At 41.0% G+C, this 23,074-nt stretch overlaps 1 protein-coding gene and 1 long non-coding RNA gene across 2 annotated transcripts in view; one reads left to right on the top strand and one right to left on the bottom strand.

Annotated features, from left to right (window-relative positions):
- Positions 1-23,074, bottom strand: part of LOC309706017 — a 52,369-nt gene that overhangs the window by 16,122 nt on the left and 13,173 nt on the right. The window lies entirely within an intron of this gene.
- grm2a (glutamate receptor, metabotropic 2a) overlaps positions 613-23,074 on the top strand; it is a 33,852-nt gene continuing 11,390 nt past the window's right edge. The window contains exons 1-2 of the mRNA XM_082532191.1: positions 613-1,228; positions 13,028-13,763. Coding sequence (XP_082388317.1) covers positions 13,236-13,763 — 528 coding nt within the window. The 5' untranslated portion in view covers positions 613-1,228; positions 13,028-13,235. The remainder of the gene's footprint in view (positions 1,229-13,027; positions 13,764-23,074) is intronic.

Genomic DNA, 23,074 nt, shown 5'->3' with positions numbered 1-23,074 from the left:
GGTCAACAACTGATTTAATTAATTGTGAAACCCACATGGGTGTCACACAGCGTTCGAGGGCGCGGAGATTATTGCCTGTCCATGAAGTTAATTATTAATCTCATTACACTGAAAGAGAGAGACGATGTGAAGTCTCAACATACAAATTTAGAAGCCCACGACTGCGTGTGCGAAGCTGCTTTTGACAGGAAGGAGGGGGGGTCCCAGCACATCCCCTCTCCAAGCGCACGTCCCTTGAAACGCATCGGCCTGCCATCTGGGACTGACCTCACACTCATCTCGCGCCGTGTCACAACTTGTTTGCCGATCCCAAATTAAAATGATCACATCTGGAGATAATCACACCCCCCCCCCCCCCCCCCGCACATTTGAACTAAACAGCGGGCGATTCTTTAAAGCTTCTCTCCACTGACATCCACAGTCCGTCAGTTCGCGTCTGCAGGAAGCCACGCAGTCGGTTCATTGGGCTCTAAATGACATAATTTGGCACAGAGTTGCGACGAGGCAGACTGCTATATCCAAGACTGCTCCTGCGTGGAGCAACTGCGTCTTTGTTCAAGTGCGAAAAACCTTCTGAGAGTTCTCCCAGGTTGCTGTGGTCATATCCGCAGCGAGCGCGTTCATCAGCTGATGTAAAAAACAACGAAAACAACAACATATATATATATATACACATATGTGTCTCGTTGCCAGCTATGGGGGATTTTGCCAGTCGAGTAACAGGTAGAATTTAAACTTTGTGTCGGTTCTCAGGGCGCCAAGTCGATAAACTGGCATCCCACCAGGATAAACAACACCTTTAATGCACGCCGTCTTATTAATCTCTCTCACACTTGACGCTCAAACAGAGAGAGAACCCTCTCTCGCTCAACGCAGTGATGTGGGCTTCACTTGCATTTATTTCAAGCGCGTTTAGGAGCTGTGACTTTTGAACCGCTGTTTGCAGGAATCGCTCCTCCAGGAATCCGGCGACTCTTTGTGCTGTGTGTGTGGCGTTATTATTATTATTTTCAGCACCACGGACAGCTGCCTGGCACGCGGCTCAAACTTCAGGCAGCTACGCTCACCTCCTTCATCCACCCTGCTCCCCAGCTCCTCTGTAGTTCGCAAACACACTTGCTTTAGGCTTTAAAAAGAAAAACTCCAACAGTGGCGCGAAGGATATGCGTTTAGTCTGCACCGAGGATCCACTGCACGGTAGCGCTGGAAACTGAGGAACCGTTGGCAGGTAAGAAAATGTGTTTCTTTTCCCCCCCTTTCTTATTTTCTGGGATTTTTTTGTGCGTTGAAAGCCTCCAAAGTGCATTTTTCTGAAGTTAAACGAGTTGTTTTGTAAGGAAGGCGCTTAAGTCGCGTTTTGACTTTGTATGGTTGACAAAATTATTCTTATGATGCTGACAAGACTGTGGTTTTACACCCTTTAATGCAGCAGGCTACACATGTGGATAGGCATTCATTTCTGGAGATATTATCTCGATGCTTATCATCATTTTGACCTGATTTTTGTTTGCATCTCTGGCTCCGGGCATAACCATAAGCAGTAAAAGAATGATAAATGAGCGAGGCTGCTGAAAAAACTACTAAACAGGCGATGCAGTAACTACTACACGGCAACATCCACCATCTCCCTCACTGGGTTGATCTCCCGTGTGACTTCAAAGTGAGACAAAAACTTGATTGACATTAGTTACATGTAAGAAGAATATGATCTGCACAAAGGAGCTGTTTCTTTTGTTTCCAGGCAAAGGCTTTTACTTGACTCTGGCTCTCTTCCACGGGAAAATGGATTGCTATCTCAAATGTTTCACTTTGGAACTAAATTGGGCATTTTCATATTAATTCTTCAGCAGCCGAGACTTGTGATGCCCTGTGTGTGTCTAGAAATGGGGTGTCTGTGTAATTATTTGTTCCACAAGCGTCTAAAAAGCATTTTCAAAACTCATGGGGAATATGAAGAAATGCAAAAGCCGTGCAAACAGTTTGAGGCTGCATCCTTAATACTGGAGAAAGGTATTAAAGGAGGCAAAATGCACTGTGGATTATTCCCAGGGGGCATCTGTGTGGCTGCACGTTCAGCAGATAAAACACAAGAAAGAAAGAAAAAAAATGGCTCATTTTTAATGCCTCAGTTTAGTCAAACCCCAGATTTAGATTAAACCAAAAGGTATACTTATTAGGCTGCTTGATCAACTGTTAATATATCAGATGCATGTATCTGAATTTCTTACATAACAGAATTACAGCAGGCACGCTCCTCTAAGACTAAAAAACTGGAATAATATGTGAGCTCATGCTCTCATGGCTGAAGATGTTGATTACTGTAAATTATTCAGGTCATGGCTGACTGGAGAGGAACACGCTCTGCTGCCATCATCTGAATCCAGAAACAAAAAGTGGCAGAAAGGGGCAAGGCTGTCTAACCTAGTGATCCCTCCACACAGCTCACTCCTGTGTGCGGCCAGGTTCACCTGTTACTCTTCACTTGATGACAACGGGGACTCACTGCCAGTGCGGCACAGGGATAGGGATCCCTAATTACCTTCATTTCTCAGAGCAGTGCAGATAGCAGCGTGAACAAAGACGATACAAAAAAGACTCAAATGCACAGAGAACCCAAAACTCTGTGCACGAACCAGCTTACTCTTATGTAAACATTAGCACCAATGTGTGGTTGACTACCAAGTTATTAATAATGGTGCGTGACTAAACTTTACCCCTCCTGCTTTCTAGATTTCAGTTTCATGTTAAGAGACATCGGTCTTGTTACTTCATCATCATTCAAACCTTTTACAATACACACGAGTTGCATTTGCTACCAGCCACAAGTGATTAAATTCAAGCATGACGACACGCCTGTGCTATTGAAAGGACAGCTTAATAGCTCACCCTTCCATCTGATCACGCAAATACGCACATACATGCAGGTGGGATCCACAGACTGATCATGTTATGTCTCTACAATACATCTGTTTAGTTAAATATTTAATTTCTCACTGCACCAGTGTTAACATAGGAGTTCATCTGCTGATTTAGATTTGGTAATCAGATGGTACGTCTGCACCAGTTTTAATAAGGTGCAGTTGCGTTGCACACAGTGAAGACAGAGTAAGCGTGAAAGATAGGAAATGACGGAAATGCGGTCTTGGCTCCAATTTTTACAATAAATGGGGAAACCTACAGTTTCATTTCTGTGTGACATAAATTAAAATGAAGCTCAAGTCACTATATGATAATGCAAAATACACGAAACCCTGAACTCTCACTTATGACAAGGACATAGAGCATTAAGTAAAAAACAAAAAAACAAAGCATTGTTCCATCAGCTGATTTCTGATGAAGTAGAAATATTTAAACATGGATTCCAGTGAAAGCATACAGGAGCTTCCAGGTAATTAATGATGCGCGTGACTCAGATTAAAAGTGACTGCTGGAGTGATGCTGGGCATATGTGAGAGGTTCCTAGGTGAGTCCTAGGTCAGCTGCACCAATAATTTCCATTGTGAGTCATAATGAACAGCTGTTCAGTCCTTTTACTTCCAACTCGTGCTAAAATAAATTCTGACTTCTGCTTGAACAGGATTATACTTTGTATTTGAGGATTAAGCAATAGGAGTCTGGTTTCTGCTGTGGTCTAAGAGAGACCTCTGTATGTGTCTGTGGGAAAAACGTCAGTGTGGAAAGGGGTCAGCCCAATGACCTTGCTCTGCTTCTAATACTGCACATTTACTATAAAAAGAAAGTGTCTTAAAGCGTCAAGTGGTGACACCTGGTTTCTGCTGATGAAAGCATGTCCTAACATTATGGCTGATTAGTGTTTGCAGACCCAGTGTTAATGTTAATTAAAACAGCCAACCTTCATTTGCTTTTAGTAACTTAATGTAAAGCAGCAGCTCCGCGGGACCAGTTGTTGGTAATCTATGTTAATAAATTAGATGACAGCTATTTGTAGATTTTGGCAACCAGTCTGACAGTCGGTCCAAGTTGCACTGTGATTGTCTGGCGACAGTCTCCCACCAGATCAACCAACCAACCAATCAATCAATCAATCAATCAATCAATCAATCAATCAATCAATCAATCAATCAATCAATCAATCAATCAATCAATCAATCAATCACCTTTATTTATAAAGCACTTTAAAACAACCACAGCGGACACAAAGTGCTGTACATTGGAACCATAAAATAAAATTACATAAGATATAAATAAAAGCCAAATAAAAGAAAGAAAAAAATAAAATAATTAATTAAATAACTAATTTCATGTCAACGGAAAACTAAGTCTCACTGAGGTTAAAAGCCAAAGAATAAAAGTAGGTTTTAAGACGTGATTTAAAAGTGGACAGTGAAGGGGCCTCTCTAACGTGCAAGGGCAAATTATTCCATAATTTTGGAGCCATGATAGAGAAGGCCCTGTCCCCACCTGGATCTCGGTACCTCCAGGAGCAGCTGGTCAGCTGACCTGAGAGACCGACAGGGTGTGTGGAGATGAAGAAACTCAGAGAGGGCAAGACTGTGAAAGCATTTAAAAACAAACACAAGAATTTTAAAATGAACTCTAAAAGACACAGGCAGCCAGTGCAGTGAGGCCAGGACAGGGGTTATATGCTCTCTTTTACGAGTTCCTGTTAGGAGTCGTGCAGCAGCATTTTGAATCAGCTGCAGACGTGAGAGCAATGACTGACTGACCCCCACATAAAGTGCATTACAGTAGTCCAGGCGGGAAGAAATAAAAGCATGGATCACTACTTCAAGGTGCTGCCTCGAAAGAAAAGATTTTACTCTTGCCAGTCGCCTTAAATGATAAAAACTGGACTTCACCACTGCTCTGATTTGGTTGTCCAATCTAAAATCACTGTCCAACTTAAAACCAAGATCAGTAACAACAGGTTTAAAATAAACTTTCATGGGTCCCAAATCTACAGAGGAGGACTCACAGGGACCACTGGGTCCAAACACCAACAACTCTGTTTTCTTTTCATTAAAATTTAAAAAGTTCAGAGCCAACCAAGCTTTAATGTCATCTAGGCAGGAGAGGTTTTATGGAGATGCCATCCTTCTGCTTCAGTGGCAACTAAATTTGAAATGCGACCCCATGCCTTCTAAGGATAGAACCCAGAGGCAGTAAATACAGTAAAAACAGTAGTGGCCCTAAAATTGAGACCTGTGGGACGCCGCATGACAGAGGAGCAGAAGATGATTCGGAACCGAGAAGGCTGACAGAGAAAGTTCGATCTGACAAATAAGACTTCAACCAATTAAGTGCAGTGCCACCAATATCTACTACATTACTTAATCGAGAAATTAGAATATTGTGGTCTACGGTGTCAAAAGCAGCAGTTAGGTCAAGCAGGACAAGGACAACATGGTTACCAGAATCAAATGCCAGAAGGATGTCATTAAAAACCCTTAATAATGCAGATCTGTGCTATGAAGGGTTTTAAAACCTGACTGAGAAACCTCAGAGATGCCATTATCATCTAGAAAATCTTTCAGTTGACTAAAAACTATTTTCTCTAAAACCTTGGAAAGTAAAGGCAGCTTGGAAACAGGCCTATAGTTCGCTAAAATTGTGTGATCAAGGCCAGGTTTATTAAACAGTAGCTGCACTACTGCATGTTTGAAATTTGCAGGAACCACACCAGAAGACAGACTGCTGTTAATAATTGATGACCTGCACAATCACCTTTTCATGACAATAGATTCCCAGAAGTTGAGGATGTTGAACAGTTGATCTCTTAGTGACGAGCTGGTCAATGCAACTACTTGCAATCAGCCGCTGAATGCAAAAGAATTCAGTGTGATCACCCGGTAACTAAAAGTTTTTATGAGTTGCAAAAAAGTTGCCATCCTACTTTTAGTCTAGTGCGCCTGAGTCCTTGGGCCTGTGTTGGTTGTTTCACATAAAGGATTTCATCATTCCTGTCACAGAGTGTACATAAAATATGGATTAAGCTTCGGAGTCTAAAGTCAAGGCAGAAGTACCTTAGATGTGCATGTAATGTCCAAAATGACTGATTGTATAAAAGTGTATGCGAAAACAGCTGTTCACTAGTTTGCCACTTGATTTATGACCTCTGAAAAAAGTCTCACAATAAGTTCATGGTTTCAATCACTAGTTTGATGCCTTTTTAATACTAAACTTTGTGTTCATTATGTAAAGTGTGGACAGCTAATAGAGCAGTTTTGTTCAGTATCCTTGATTTCAAATACACTCCTTCCTTTTCAAAAACCAAGATAGTGATGACCAAAATGCTCAAGTCAAAGCTTTTAAAAATGGGACTTGATGAACAAACCCCCAAATCATTGTACCAAAATGATTTAGGGGTTGATTTGTGACTGTTGCCTTTGCATTCTTCTTGCCAGCTTGAATTGGGTGGTGCTTAGTTGACTAAAATAAGATGACATGTACGAAGCACCAATCACGAAGCTGTATTTGAATCAAAGTGTGATGAAAGTTGTTAATTTTCTGTTTTGTTACCAGGCTACTGACAATTTCATTGCATGATACTACACTGAGAAACAGGAAACTCTGAATGCTGAATAATTGAGTAATTATTTAGTCCTAATCATTAAAAAAAAAAAAAAAACTTGGATTACCATTTCAGTTTAAGCTTGAAAGAGTTGCTAAATCAAGCCAAATAAAATGTTGAGGTTCACGTTCAGGATTTATTAGTAAAACAAGGAACCAAGAAGGAAACATAATAACCCTCTGAAATAAACCACTGCTTAATCTTGCAACCTAGCCTGAATACAATAACACTTTCATATAGTTGAAGAAAAAGCTAACTGAGAAAAATTGGAGCAGGTTTTTAAAAGCAATCCTGCTGTGGGATCTGGATTTGTAGTTACATAAGATCCCAAAATTGCTAAATGTGACTTCTCATTTTGTCATATTTCATGTAAAATAATGATTAAAACTTAAAATTCCCCCAGTAGCACCAGTCTCCAGTCCAGTTGCTGGAAAACAGACATCGATCTGTTGTGTTTGTAAAAAACGCAAATCTCTGAAACAACACCAAGCGCCGCACATCTATCACCGTGCTCGGACCAGCCATAAACCTGGCAGTAATGATCTCTGAGAGACAAGGGAGTGGATGAATGTTTGATGATGGAAGCAGGACGAGGCTGCTGGGAGTCAAAGAACCATTCAACACATGCGAGGGATTCCCCCTTTGCAGGTAGAAAGAGGATGAAGAGGAGGCGAAGTCAAGTGCGAAAGACAAAGCAAGCTGCTGAAAACAAAACAGGAAGCATACACAGAGGTTTTCCATTTGCAGACTGAGAAAAACTGAAGGAATCAATCTGCAGGTAAAAGTGGAGGCCCACAGTATCCAAGCGGTTAGCTTTTTTCCCTTTTGTTTCTGTTGCCTGATTTATTTCAGCCCACCAGTTCCATCCCTGTTTTGGAATGGATGTGCCTGCATTTTTCCAGCTTTTATACTTAAAATAATTCATCAAAAAATTGTTTGGTGAAGAATGATTGCCTTAGAAAAGCTTCTGGTTGCAAAAGCAACACATTGTACTGGGAAATAAGATACGACATTTAGTGTTACACTACAGGACGCGTCAGTGATGCCTAAAGGCAACCTGGGCACTGTGTGGTGTCAGTGGTGCAATTTCAGAGGGAAATTTGAAATGACAGAATAATATTCATCCATTCATCTGGCAGCAAAATGATGCACTCGAGATTAACGCCCCTCCAGACATCCTGGAACACCGTGAAGCTAAAGAGTTAAGTAATGTCAGATTGGGTTTGGGCCATAAGAGTTTCCTTGACAATAAGCAATAGAATATTAAGAAGCTGATATAGAATTTCAGGTTCTTCCAGCCTGATCTTCCATCTATGATTGGCAATATGTGCATGTATATGTTTTGCACTCTTGAGCCCTCTTTCCCATTTACAGACCACCTCCAGCTCGGCCCGTCCCACCCCCAGCCCAGGACCACTCTCTTTGTCAGCAGGAAATGTGATTTTAGGGAAGCCTGACTTCCATTTCCTGTGCTTCCTCTTAGCAAGACTCCAAGTCATTCCACTGGGGATCTCCAACCTGCTCATCCAGACTCATGGCAGCATGTACAGAAAATGACCTCCAGTCTTCAACACTTTCTGTTGCCTGCGGGGGATATTACCATATTAATGCTGCACTCCTGGGGCAAATGAGTGTCATAAAAAAAAAATCACTCTGGATACCATCTTCCTCAAACCTAGCCCCCCCTCTTTATTTCCCTCCGCTTTTTTTCCCTGCCTCTCACATCTGCTATCTTTTGTTGTATTTTCTGCAGCCCCCATTGGCTACCCCCCCCCCCCCCCCCCCCCCCCCCCACACACACACACACACACCCCTAACCAATTCCTTCGCACAGTCTGGTTTGAAGTGTGTAAGAGGCTGGCAGGCTTTACACTTCAGAATTAAAAAGACCATCTGGTGGAGACAGAAACGTAGATGGCTGGATAGGAGGGGAGAGGAAAAAATGAGAGGAACAGTTTGTCTTTGAAGTTAACATGTAGACAGAATCCTGGGTGGGGTATTACATCTAAAGTGTAAATATCGCTCTTAGCGTCTGTCATTTAAGTATACACACAGCAGTTTGGAATGGCACCACACTGATCTACAATACAACAAACTGCAAAGCTTAACTGTGAAAATCTTATTAATTTGAGGAAACTAAAAGTATATGAACAGATAACGAACTTCATATTTGCTGTATAATGTCAAACCTTTCCTTTGACTGTCAATTTCACATAGAATTTTCCTAATTTATTTCGCCCTAAAATAACAGCATTTTGATGGGATCGGGAATCCCAACTTGTATTCCACATGGACATACTGGAATTTTTAAAAGATTGGTTTTCCAACAGGAGTCTGTCTGTCTGCTACCATGATAGGTTGCACACCGGAGTGTTCTGAACAGAGAATTGGAGTCCACTGGTAACACGCAAGCTCCCAGTGGGAATGCAGGCTCAGAAAAGAGACTGACAATGTGTCTGTCAGAAATCCTTTTGTCACCCTTCTCCCTTGAGACTATGCGCTTAAGTGCTTTGCCAGAGCCATGGCAGACAATTTTTCCCCCCTGCAGAATCTCCAGTAAATACATTTAGTCAGCTTACATCTCAGACATTCGATGAAAACTTGTGCATCGGTGTTTTAATGTGGCAGAGAGCTACACTTAATCCGGAATACACTCTTCAAACATTAGAATGTTCTTATTGTACAGAGTCATATTCCTTCGCTTGTTGTGGTTGCCTTTGTACGTGCGGCAAGTAGCGCAGGCGATTGCACTGGAGTTTCACTTGTTGACAAGCTGCTGAGGGAGCAAATGGAAAGTCTGACACCTACACAATTATTTTGTGCGGAAGAAAAAGGACCTTTTAGGTTTCACTGATGGTTCCTGAAGTGTAACGCTACATGTCACATCTTGTTTCCCAGTAAAGTATGTCGCGCATACACCAGAAGCATCTCCTAGGCGATAATTCTTCATCAAACCATTTTTAAACAACTAAGAATCTGTCAAAGATAACATATTAAAACAATAGCGGTGTTAGCTGCGTCTTTCTGCTGTTTTATTTCAGTCGCGGTTGAGGGTGGGCTGCTGTTTAGAAGGCAAAACATGAAACGCTCTGGCAGGAATTTGATAAGTTTGGTCAGTGAACAGTGCAGGCTTCCCAGTTCTCCCATAAGACCAGGCACCACGCATGATCAGACTGGCCCACTTGTCCTGGTCTGTCTTCCACTTTCCCTTCACCCTCTCCATCTACTGGCAAGTTTCCATGGAAACAACAGAGAAAAAGACAGAAAAAAAGAGAGAGTGTAGACAGAGAAACAGAGAAAAACCCCAAAGAACGTGGTCTGCAGCCTGATCCCATTGAGAGCTTTATGTTGTTTTAATAGGTAAGTCAGTATTTTTAAATGGATTTGAAGACATATGCGCATTAATATCCCCCTGCTCTGTTTTCATAATCTCTCATCAATACAGATAATTACTGCTTGTCAGCCTACTTGACTTGGTGAGACAATGGATTTGAGGCAGATCATTCTAGCTCAATAATTTACTCCGATAAACTTGTCCCACACTCAACACGCTGCTTAATTAAGCCTCTGGGATTTGTGGGAACTGACACCAGGGAACAGGCGCATAAAACTCTACGTAGATGAACAACTAAAAGGCTGTGTATGCACAGAGAGCAGAAATATGCATGCACAATCTTTTCAGCAGATCTATATAGCCACAAGTACGCCTGGCTCTGTTTTGCTGTCACTGTGGAGCTGGGCGCACATTTATAAGCCCCATTTGCTCTCCTGCAGTTCACCACACATCGAACACTGATACATGCACAGTCACTGGACATTAGTTGCGCTGGTAAGGTTTTCCATCAGCGGCAGAACAGATGTCATTATGCATAATTGTTATTGCTGTGGACCTTTATTGGATCCATCCATAGTGTGTCATTAATGAATTTATAGCTTTCAAAGAGAAACAGACAAAGTTCTACAGAGCTGAGGATAACATTTAGAGATAACTAATCGCTCAAATGTCAAGAAAAAGAAAAGAATTCGCTTAGTCAGTGACACTATGCTCACCAGACACTTTATTTGGTACACCTGTTCAACTCCAATTTAATGCAAATATCTAATCAGCTAATCACATGGCAGCAACTCATTGTACTTAGGCATGTAGACATTGTCAAGATGCCCTGCTGAAGTTCAAACCGAGCATCAGAATGGGGAAGGAAGGTGATTTTAATGTGGTGTGGTTATTGGTGCCAAATATGCTAGGAATGATCTGCTAGGATTTTCCCACACAATCATCTCTGCTTACAACCAAGGTACGCAGAAGATAGGAAGTAGATAGGCTACAGCAGCAGAAGAGCTGGGTGTCGCTCTTCTCAGCTATGAACAGGAAACTGAAGCTCACCAAAACTGGATAATAGAACAGTGGTTTGATAAATCTTGATTTCTGGTGCGACAATCAGACGGTAGGCTCAGATATTTGGTGTAAACAACATGCAAGCATAGCTCCATCGTGCCTTGCATCAACGGTTATTTCTTGGTACACTTCAGGCCCCATATTACCAAGTGAGCATCATTTAAACACCAGAGTGTTGTTGCTGATGATGTCTGAATCTGTATGAAGAATTTAGCCAGTTCAGAAGGCAAAACATGGTCCAATCTAGTACTAGAAAGATGTACCTAATAAAATGTCTGGTGAGTGTATACTTTGATAATTTCAAAAGTCACAAAGGAACCAGAACCAGCAACTATGCCACGCTCACATTGACTAATGCTCACGTTTGTAAAAACCACCATGAGGAGAACACTAAACAATCATATTATTATGTAAGAATAAGTTTCTGAACTTATACTCAATCTTATATTTAATGTCCATGATATCACATCATTTAGCCGTGTGACAGACTGGCAAACTGTCCAGGGTATACTCCGCCTCTTGCCTTACGGCAGGTGGGATAGGCTCCAGCCCCCTCGCGACCCTGAATTGGATAAGCAGAAGAGAATGGATGGATAGATGGATATCACATCATATCACACAAGACTGACTGCAGAAGACTCAGTGTGCTTTGTGAGTGAGGAGTGACCTTTAGCACACCTTCCTCAGTAAGGCTGTCCAATTATACCAGTTAACGAATGTTAAATTTATAGTTAAAAACAGGTTTTTAGAAGGCATATATGTATTAACAATGGAATTATACTTGGTTTTAATACACATAATAATGATTAGTTATGACTATATATAGTAATGTGCATGAAGCTGAGAACTATTATTTTCCAATGACAACAGCATCATACCATAACATTTTATATACTGTGTTATATGTTTGTAATGATTACACAAATGAGAATTCTTTTTATTTTTTATATTTAAAATTTAAACATAACACACTGTGTGCCCTAAAAACAAAAGGGTGTCTGACCCATCGTTAGAGAACAAGTGCTTTAAATAAACACAGTGTAACTGGCTGTGATTTAACACCCAAATGGCAGCTTTGGTGCACTTTTGCTGAACATCTGCACCCAGTGCACTGTTTGTCTTGTTCACATTGGCCTTACAAAAATGTCTTTTCATTTTCTAAGAATTTCCCACATTAATTTTGCGTTTCATCAAACCCATGAAAATAAATCATGTTCCAAAACAGTGAGTGAAGACTGAAGTATATTCATGTATCTCTAGATAAAATCCCACTAATTCAATTTGTTGGCAACAAAATCAATTTGCTTGCTCAAAACAGAGTCCTCAAATCCATCTCGTTTTATTTTTGCGCGTATTTTTCTTTTGTTGTGCATAAATATTGTCTTTGTAAGACTCCGTGAGCATTTAATGTGATTTGACAAAATGTTCCTTCGGGACACGATTTGTTATCTCTCTCGACTTTCGGTGTACAGGAGCATGTGCACATGTGATTATAAAAGAGTTGTACAATCATCTGCCTTGGAAGAAAAGCAATGTGAGGTCACAAAGATAGAGGGGATGAAATGGAGGGAGAATAGAAAAGCAGAATCAAAAGTGTAGCGTACACGCTCACTAAATGAGGCCCTTGACAATGAGAGATTAACTGTATGCTGCCCGAAAACATGCGAAAGCCATTACGGGGATGTTTTTGTTATTCTCAGTGAACTCTGATCTAATGGTGAACCCTGTCCTTAAGCTGCTTTATAAGCTGGCTATTTCAAAGCTAGACATGTCATATAACTCTGGATAAGAGAAACATTGGTCTTCATGAAAACTGTAAAACAAACTGGAAAAAAATTTGTCTAAGGTAGCGAACTCACTCCAGCTGTGTGGCAGCGCGTGTGGTGACAGTTAACAAATGGAGAGTTTTTGTTTTCACTGTCTTGCCTGTCACAGCTATCATCAATAAGAATCAAAGGACACAAATATTTACTAATGTGTAGATGTCAAATATTTCCAAGGGCTGAGTCTGTCCCTGGCAGACGCACAGTCTGTGAGACAAAGGGATCATTGTACTTCAGCTCAAAAGCTGTGACTGAATTTCTCTGTTTGATCTGTAGGCTGTAATCTACAAACACTCTGAAGAAGAGGACGCGGAGGATGGCAATGATGCTGTAAATGGCCTCCGTCAGAATAAAAACAGTGGAGCTTTGAGATCTGGCGGGGCTGCTGCTGCACCTTCTTTTCCTCAGTGCTGCCGTATTCAAAAGCCGACCGGACGCTGACCAGAAATCGCAGGCGGGACGGTGACTTTTTTTGCCCAGGGATATGTCATTGGGGAAAGCCCCTGTGTTGGGGGTGCGCCCTCAACCCCGACCCCTCTGGCTGTCCAACCTCAGCCTGCTGTGCTTATGTGTGTCTCTCTTTGCCCAGGCTCCCCAGGGTTTGCCTGTGGTGGGTTACAACACTGACACCAAGAAAGAGATCACACTGGAGGGAGATTTGATGATCGGTGGCCTGTTCCCTGTGCACCAGAAGGGCGAGGGTGCAGAGGACTGTGGAAAGATCAATGCACAGAGAGGGATCCAGAGACTGGAAGCCATGCTCCTGGCATTAGACGAAATCAACAAGGATGAACACATCCTTCATGGGCTCAGACTGGGAGCTCACATACTGGACACATGCTCTAAGGACACCTATGCTCTGGAGCAATCCCTAGAGTTTGTCAGGGCCTCCCTCACCAAAGTGGATGACAGTGAGTACACGTGCCCTGATGGCTCCTACGCCATCCATGATGATGTCCCTCTGGCTATCTCTGGGGTCATAGGAGGGTCCTACAGCGATGTCTCCATTCAGGTAAGGACTAGTGAAAACAGAAATGTTTATTTTTTTTCATTTATTTTAAAAATGCTTTATGCCAATAAATAAACTGATCAAAATTCTGCATTAAATTTGTCAAAGAGACCATTTTCAAAAGATGAACTTCACTTTTAGCTGTTACTGTAGGCACGAGAGAGAGCACCAGAGAGGGGAGGGATTACAAACCCAAGAGTGATTGTGATGGATTGTCATATAACTGTCCATTTAGACTTAAGTACCACGTGCAATTACCCCTTGCGAGATGTTAACACAGGGACTTAATGAGTATCAGTTCCGCAAGAAGGATCTGTTTACCTGTACGCCCATGTGCTTGGCTGATCTAATTTGGAAGCTCTCTTTCTCTTTCCCAGTAATTCACACTTCAGCTGTGGTCCTGTCAGAGGCAGACATGCTACAGATGTTGCACTCAGGACGGGCTGACAGGATGACTAGTGATGGCATGATTACTCTCAGCAGCAGTGCTCCTTTCGGCTCACTCAAGCTGATGCGATGAAAGCTCTGCTAATTGGGCCTCCCAATCTTCTGCTGTAATATGGCTGCCACATAAATGCAATTTCAAGTCATTGTGAAAAGAGATACTGTGCGTCCTGCAGAACTGAGATTTGTAAACATCCACAAATATACATGCCTTAAAGCATTAATCCAAACTCATCATCCCGGCTCAGCCAGCCAGACGACCCAGTACGCCGTCTCATCTGAAGAGCACGGTTCACCCCACTTGAGATATGCAGCTTCATGCTCCAGATATCTGCTTCTTGGAAGAAAAGAAACACACTTCTGCTCATCCAAAAACAATGATTGGAATCAGGTCGCAGATAAACAACAGACTCTGCAGGAACCCCTGTCAGTGGCAGTGCGCTGTTTGCAGCCTTTCCCCACTGCGTATGGCAGGACAATAGGCTGGGGGAAGCGTCTATACACACTTTGTCTACAATATAGACATGCCCACAATGCTAAGCCAAAAATAATTAATTCCCTGTGAACAGCTGCTTCACTAGCTATAGCGGGCACATGAAAAATCTGTCTCTATTCTGCAAAAAATTGATACGATAACTCCAAAAGTTTTTAAATGAGTAAATGATGGTTAGTAAGTTTGGGAAGGTGCTATGTAAATGCAAACATCTTCATTTACTGTAGTCTTGACAAAAAAATAATACCAAATATGTAAAGAAATGATACACTTTGCAGGTGGAGAGCTCCTGGAGAGCTATAGGGAAAAGGCTTAAGGGAAGTCGTGCCTATAGCACCTATAGAGGGATTCCTGTTCAAAAGGAAAGTTTGAAAATAAAGGAGTTGATAAACGAGCTGTAATTTTAGCAAAACTCTGCATCTGGGGCTCCTCAGAGAGTGCCCTTGTCTTGTGGTAATTTATGGGTATGCTATTACAAGCCTGAGGTCTCAGGTCTGCCCTAGCTTCTCGCTGAATATTTCTCATAGTAGAAGTACACCATAGGATACAGATGTCTTTTTTTTCAATACCACAAATAACTTGTAATGAAGTTCAGTCATGAGGTGTGCTCGCCGTCTCTTTCTCACGCCTGGTTGGTGAGTGTGTGATTATGCAAATAAATCTGCCCTCCTCTTACACACTTGCTAGCATTTTAAAATGAACTTTAACCACATAGTTATATTTAATCTTCCTAATGTTCTAAAGATTTACTGCTATTTTCTGGGACAGTGTTCATCCACAAACATATGCATTTGGGCCATGAGAAATATGTGATATTTTTGTGCTGCTGCTGGAAATCATCTCCACATAATGTGTCCGTTCTTTGTAACTGCCTCATTTGTATATAATCTATAGCCTGTCAGACCTTTCGGTGAACCAGCCTGAGTGAGTGAAACTTTATAATGTCTGCCCATCTGTGCGAATGGCACAGAGTTAATACACATGTGTGTATTTCACCCCAAAGGCAAGGCAGTTACAGGACAAGCAGCATTTATTAGTTTAAAGGCGCTTTTCGGTCCGGCGACGTGGCGGAACATGTCGAACTGACAGGTGGTGAGAACGCTGAGTGCTGTCTAAATCTGTCACAATGAAGAAGCGTGTTGTGCTGTGCTGCTGGTGTTGTGGTGTGACAATCGCAGATATGGGGGCGGATCTGGCTGCCAGCCTAGCCATGCTGCAGCTACACGGGCCCAGATTGAGTTAAGTGTGGAGGCGAAGTTTGATGACGCTCTTGCAGGGTAGGTCCTGTCTTCCCCATCTGTGGTTGCAGCCGGGCTTTCTGGTAGATTGGCAGAGGTGTGCATGCACACAGAGGACGGAAAAAAACGGGGGGATGGAATGAAAGCTCATGTTTCTCAGAAACGCGGAGACGCCAACGTGCAAATCTGATCACAGAGTGAAGGCGATGGAGTGAGTCACATGGCGTCATGTGGCGTCAAAGCACTTCACAACCCCAAGTCTGTATCTTAAACAGTCTGGGGGAAGTCTGTGATGCCATCTGGATGCTTTGACTAAATGTACATGTAGAAATCGTTGGGTGATTCAAATTTTTAGCCTCGACCATTTTCCCTGTGGAGTATCCAAACAGTGGGTCATCAGTGCAAGGTGAGTAATGACCTTGTGATGACATGCTCGCTTACATTCAGCATCTTTATTCATGTGTGAAGCACCAACAAGTTACACGTTTACCCTCTGGACATATCATTCTATACTTGAAGCAAAGACACTGAAGCGCTTTGCCAGTCCACATCCGGTGTCACGTTATATTAATTTTTGTTGGGATACCTTTTATATAACCGGGGACATTAGCTTTATTACTCTGCAGTGTCCTAAATGGGTGGGTTAAAGAAAGGGTGCATTAAATTCTACAATTGCAGTCCAGGAACATCTAGCCTCGGGGTCGGATTCTGATTAATACACGGACGGGACACCACTTTTTGTTACCCCGACAGCAGTCTTCGGTGCTGAATATGACTCACCGGTATGAGAGCATCCCCAGGCAAAACATAATCACCGGGGCGCATTAGAAGAACAACACCTCTGGAATGTCAAATACTCAAGTGCTCACAAAAGAACAATGCTCAGGCATAAAACACGGATAGATTTAAAAAGAAAAAAATCAAAAAACTCTGGAACCAATCTGCAAACAATGGAAAATAACACACTGTGATGTTTCAGAGCAGCATACAAAAATCGCTGTCTGGAGGCAGAAACGTGGCTTGTTCCAGGGTATTTGGATAAAAGCGCTTTCTGAATAACGGCAACTTTGTGGATAATTGGAATTTCTTCTGGATTCACAAGGAAGCATGCTGGAATTAAAAAAAATGTTGATCTTGATTTGAGCAGTCTGGTTGACATTTGAAGACTAAACTGTGTGAGCAAAAAAATAGGATATATTTATATATATATGAGCTTTCAGCCAGCTCGAGAATTTCATTTTTATCACCCGCAAAGAAGACTATTTTTAGCATTGTCTTCATCTGCAGGTAGACTGTGCCAATCTCCAGAGCATACATGAGTCATATGAAGGATTTAAACATGGATACACACATGACAGAACGCAAGCCCCGGAGAATAATAATGATGAAACGTATCGGTAAAGCTATGCTGTGCAAAATACATTATTCATGGGTAAAAGTGAAGAATGTGCCCTGAAATTGTAAATAATTCACGTATGATTGGATTATTCAGCCACCTGACCAAATCCACTATTTGTGCGGTTGAAATAAATATCATGTTCACCGCACACATACACACACACAAACACACAAACATCTATATCTATCTTATATGATAGATATGAATGATAACTTGACTTAAAGTCAGCTGAACCCCAGTTTTGTTGTTCTGTGTCTGAGGCTTTTTAACACCAGTGTCCAGCTGGATTGTACTGACCATGTCTGGCAGATATGATTTAAGTCTAAAAAGATGAAATTGAAATAATGACTAAAAAGAATGAAAATGAGTAAAAGCAGTACATGTCCAAGCTGAGTGACTGACATTAAAATGAATGGAAGTGCAGCCGTAGCCTCTCATTTAGTGTAATCTGAATGGCCGCATGGCTCTGGGGGCTTTGAAAGACTATTGCAGCATAAAGGAGACTCGTATTATCCAGCAGCATTAAAGGGCAGGACCTGATCAAAAACAACCTTACTCCAAGTATGTGACAGCTCATATTTCTATTCTGTTAAAGCTGTTGCCAAGCAACTAAATGATAAGAAATAAACTGATAACGATCCACTGCTAATGATAACACCGTGCGTGTGCTGTGCGTGCATGCATGTCCACTCCCCGTGTGCGTGTTTGCCTGAGTGTTCCACAGTGCTGCAGTGGGCCGTGTGTGTGTGTGATACTGAGTGAAGCTAAGGACTGCTGCTTTGGGAATACAGTGTTATAGCTGTAGAAGCACACAGAAACAGTCTTCTGGGAAGAGCAGATGGGCTTTTCATGTAAAAAAAAAATCAAAAAAAAAATCATGACATCTCTACAAAGGAGGCCTGATATTTTCTGGACGAGGACACTGTTTCAGTTTCTTATTTCTGTGTTCTTGTATATCTCTCGCTTTTAAATGTTTTCTTTTGAGCACATCTCACCCACTCACTAGTATATTAAATTCTTTCAGTTCATTACTGCCGTATATACATTGGTGGATGCTTATAATGAACATGGCCAAAATATTATATCAAGGTCAACGGATGTACAAAAATCAGAATGCTATTAACACTTTCTTATAAACATTTTTTTAAAACTATGAGCTCTGTATGGCAATTAGCTCAATAATATCATTAATATAGTTATATATATATATAATTATAGTCCCACCAACCTGCTGTTGAAACCTTTTGTTTATGTGGGTCAACCAATCAGAGAAAACTTGATTCGGTGTAGAGGGAGATGATATAAAATTGGAGAATTAATAATAATAAAAAATCAGTGCAACATATGTTCCATATCTCCAAAAGATCAAAGCATATTTTTACATTTGAAATTTGCACATATATATTTTTACTTTTCTGTCATGCAATCTGAAATCTTTTCATTGTTCTCCTGCCAACTAGCAGTATATGACAGCTGAGAGATCGGCCCAAGTGCTGCTACCAGATCAGGCATGCCCTCACTGCTTGGTAGGAAACCACTTTCACAGTAATCTGCTCAGAACCAGACCCTGAGCTGTAAATCCACACTAGGCCAGTTCTTAATTGTATTAATTAAATAAAGTGCTGTCTGAGGCAGCATGATCCCTTATAGCTGAATGTAAGAGACTGGAAGCCACACACTACAGCTAAAACCAAAGGCAGTTATGTATAGTTTAGTATTTTGATCCATTCAAGTAAATTAATTTAATGAGTGTTCAGTTTCGCCTTTGCGCTTTATAGAGCGCTTTGAGTACTCCGGGAGAGTAGAAAAGCGCTATATAAGAATCAGTCCATTTACCATTTACCTTTGCATGAATTTTTAAGATTTCGTATTTGTACACCACCTGCTGTCTTTTTTGTCAAAACAAAAACAATAGACAAAATGCCAATCGTTGCCTGCAAAAAGTAAGTAGTAGTAGCAGTGTTAGTGGTGATCCGACACCAAACCGTAAGTTATGTAATTAAGGTTTCAGCTTTTATTTCGATAAGTGCTATATCAATAAATTTTAGTCATAAGACATGCAATATCGACCACTAAATTAACCAAATTTACTAAAGATTAAGATTCCCTCTTTAATTTCCAGTACAAAAGTATTAATATTGACATTAAATTAATGTACAACACCAGAAGAAGCACATGCAGGTCTGTCTATATATAGCCATTTATAGAGCCGTTCTCAGGACCTTCTTAAAACCTGGAGGTGCAGGCAGAAAGAAACCCTCCGAGTGCAAATTGTTAAACAGAAAAGACTGCAGGATGAAAACTTTTCTCCGGTAGACACTGACTTAATGTGTTTCACCTCGTTCCCTCTTTTGCCACAGATTTTCCAGTGACAGGATTCATTCCTCAACTTCTTGCCCTCTACTGTCATATTTTGTATTCCTTTGAACCTGTCGGGAGTTCATTCTCGACTGAGAATCCTTGTGCCGCAGAAGCCAGCTGGCAAAAACCTCCCAGGTTAAAGTAACGTAATGATGTTAAAAAATAATCAAGATGACAAGAGTAATAAATGGATAAGCAGAAAAAAGAAAAATGGTGATTGTTGAAGTTGTGCGCACACTATCCTATTTTACCAGTGGCCTCGACCCTAAATCGTCATTTTTTAATACATGCCATATAAACATCTATATAATGATTTCCATTAAGCCTGTTGTATCAGTGTCATGCCTGCTGCTGTGTGATACAAGATTCCATAAGCTACGTGTAAGTGGATTACAGCTCCATTCAACACCCCACAGAGAACTATCACTGTGAGCATTGAAGAATTTCTGCAGCACAGATAAATGTTTTTATTTTTCTAACCGTGCACAGAAAATCATGGCAACAAAACTATGCCGTGAAATGTACTGATACTACAGGTGGAATATTAGGTACCCTAGACAGATATTTATATAAATGTCATCATTATATCATACTATCATACTGTATTGTAGTGACGACAGAAATCAGGCAAAGATTAGGAAAGTTTGTTACAACCGATAGTGACAACCTCCTTATAAGCAGCGTGCTAAGTTATAAATATAATTACCGAGTAATAGAGTTCAGATCAAAGGGGCCAAAATGCAGACACAAAGGAGGCAAGCTGTAACAACCACCTGCATCAAGCTGCAGGTGGTGTAAACCTAAGGGAACCAGAGAACAAAAGGCAGCTGGTGAACTCACGTATGAACATTAACACAACGAAATACACTCACCGGTCATTTTGTTAGGTACACCTGTTCAACTCCTCATTAACACAAATATCTAACCAGCCAATCACATGGAAGCAACTCATTACATTTAGGCATATAGACATGATGTGCTGAAGTTGAAATTGAGCATCGGAATGGGGAAGAAAAGTGATTTAAGTGACTTTCAGTGGTATCAGACAGGCTGGTTTACCTGTACAACCATCTCGAGGGTTTACAGAGGATGGTCTGGAAAAGAGAAAATATCCAATGAGCAGTAGCTCTCTGGCTGAAAATGCCTCATTGATGTCAGAAGTCTGAGGAGAATGGGCAGTATACTTGGAGCTGACGTGACTCGATCATTCATTACTACCAAGGTGTGCAGAAGAAAGCTGAATGCACAACACGCTGAACCTTGAAGCAGATGGACTGAGGCTACAGTTCATTCAGGATCATCATAACTGGACAATAGAAGATGTTGTCAGGTCCTAATGAGTCTCGGTTTCTGTTTCTTTGACACAAACAACATGAAAGCATGGCTCCATCCTGCCTTGTATCGATGGTTCAGGTGGGTGGTAGGTATAATGGCGTGGGAGATATTTTCTTGGCACACTTTGAGCCCCTTAGTACCAACTGAACATTGTGCAGACACCATGACCTGGCTGAATATTGTCGCTAACCATGTCCATATTTTTATAACCACAGTGTACCCATCTTCTTATGGGAGCTTGCAGCAGGATAATGCACCACGTCACAAAGGTCAAATCATCTCAAACTGGTTTCTTGAACATGACAATGAGTTCCCTGCATTCAAACGGCATCCACAGTCACCAGATCTCAATCCAAGAGAGCATCTTTGGGGGATTAGCATCGTGGATTTGCAGCAGACAAATCTGCAGCAACTGTGTAATCCTATCAAGTCAATATAGACAAAAATCTCTGAGGAATGTTTCCAGAACTTTGTTAAATGTATGCCATGAAAAATTAACCCTTGTATGGTGTTCGGGTCTGTGAGACCCGTGTTCAGTTTTTTTCAAAAGAAAAATTAAACAATTAATTATTTTTTCACGTGTAAATGTGTTGTGTCTTTCCACTCACTCCACTTGATTATAACTGATTTATTTATAACATTTTATATAAAAGAAAAACGAGAAGCACATTAATTCATAAATGTGATCTAACAAAGGTAAAGGGAAAAAATTAACCATGTTTGCTGTTCATATGTCTTGTAATTGGGATGAAGTAAACATCTGTTGAGTAATTTAACATAAAATTGTTTGATAGTGTTAATTTGGAAAGCCAAAACTCTAGCGGGTCCACCAGACCCATGAACACTGGCTGAGTAACAAAAATACGAACACCACACAAGGGTTAAGTCAAAACAGGGTCCAACCCAGTACCAGCAAGGTATACTTAATGAATTTTCCAGTGAGTATTCTCAGATGACCAATTTGGTCTTCCTAGCATCGATAGCACACGTCTGTTTCTTTGTCTAGAACAGCTCAGAGATGGTTAATACCCTCAGCTTAACAGTCACGGGACTCACAGGCCTCGATGACAGTCTGTTTCTTGCCTACAGGAGCCCTCTTAGACTTTCTGGCTGCTTTTCTGTTAATGCTAAAGTCAGGATGTGAATACAAACTTTAAACTGAAAGAAAAACGTCTTTCACAGCAATTTCTACTTCGAATTTTCTACTTTTCAAGTTCATTTTATATCTCACCAGTTAATCATCCTTGAGCATGTAACACACGGTTTAAACCATCAGTACAACCAAAAGAATTTTTAGCCTTTGTTCCTTATATAACAGCGAACACTATGAAGATGTTAAACACATCCAGTTTTTTGTTTTTTGCTTTTTTACTGGTGGGGTTGGGGGGAGGTGGTGATGGTGGTTATCAGCTTTCTCTGTTAAACTTGGTTTTCAGCTTCAGATTTTGTGCATGCTCACATGCATTTCATGTCTCGTATGACTCATAGGGAAGTGATGCATATTCCAATCAGTGATTCTATTAGATGATGATGATAAAATGATGATGATAAAAAGTAAAAATAAAAGTCTGTATAGAACATTTAAGTCTAAAAAAAGACATGAATATAATGCTGCAGAAAAGCATCAATCTTGGGATTTTGAACATGACGGCAGTACTTTAGAGGTCTCAAACTGGAAACATTACAGCCTAATAAAAGATAAATAAAGACGTGGAAATCATTTCAGTTTCTAGATAACTTAGAGTAAAATTACATTTATTGACTGGACAGGTGTTCTTGGTGTGTGCTCTGTGTTCTAGTAGCTGCAGTTCAAACAGTGTATGAAACACTAGAATCAAGTATAAAAACAAGCAAAGATTTTCTGCATCACCAAATTAATTATGCAACACACTGTTTGTGCTGCTGTAACTTTACAGCTGGGCTTCAATCTTAAAAACTTGCACAAAAAATGTATTCCACCAGCTGAAAATTCATATTACAATTAAAACATGTAGTAAATAAAACTATCAGTGAAAATGTGGCACTTCAAGCCAATTTTTAAATC

Source organism: Aulonocara stuartgranti (assembly GCF_965226115.1).
Source record: "Aulonocara stuartgranti genome assembly, chromosome: 5".
Lineage (NCBI taxonomy): Eukaryota > Metazoa > Chordata > Actinopteri > Cichliformes > Cichlidae > Aulonocara > Aulonocara stuartgranti.
This window is presented reverse-complemented; position numbering and strand designations above follow the sequence as displayed.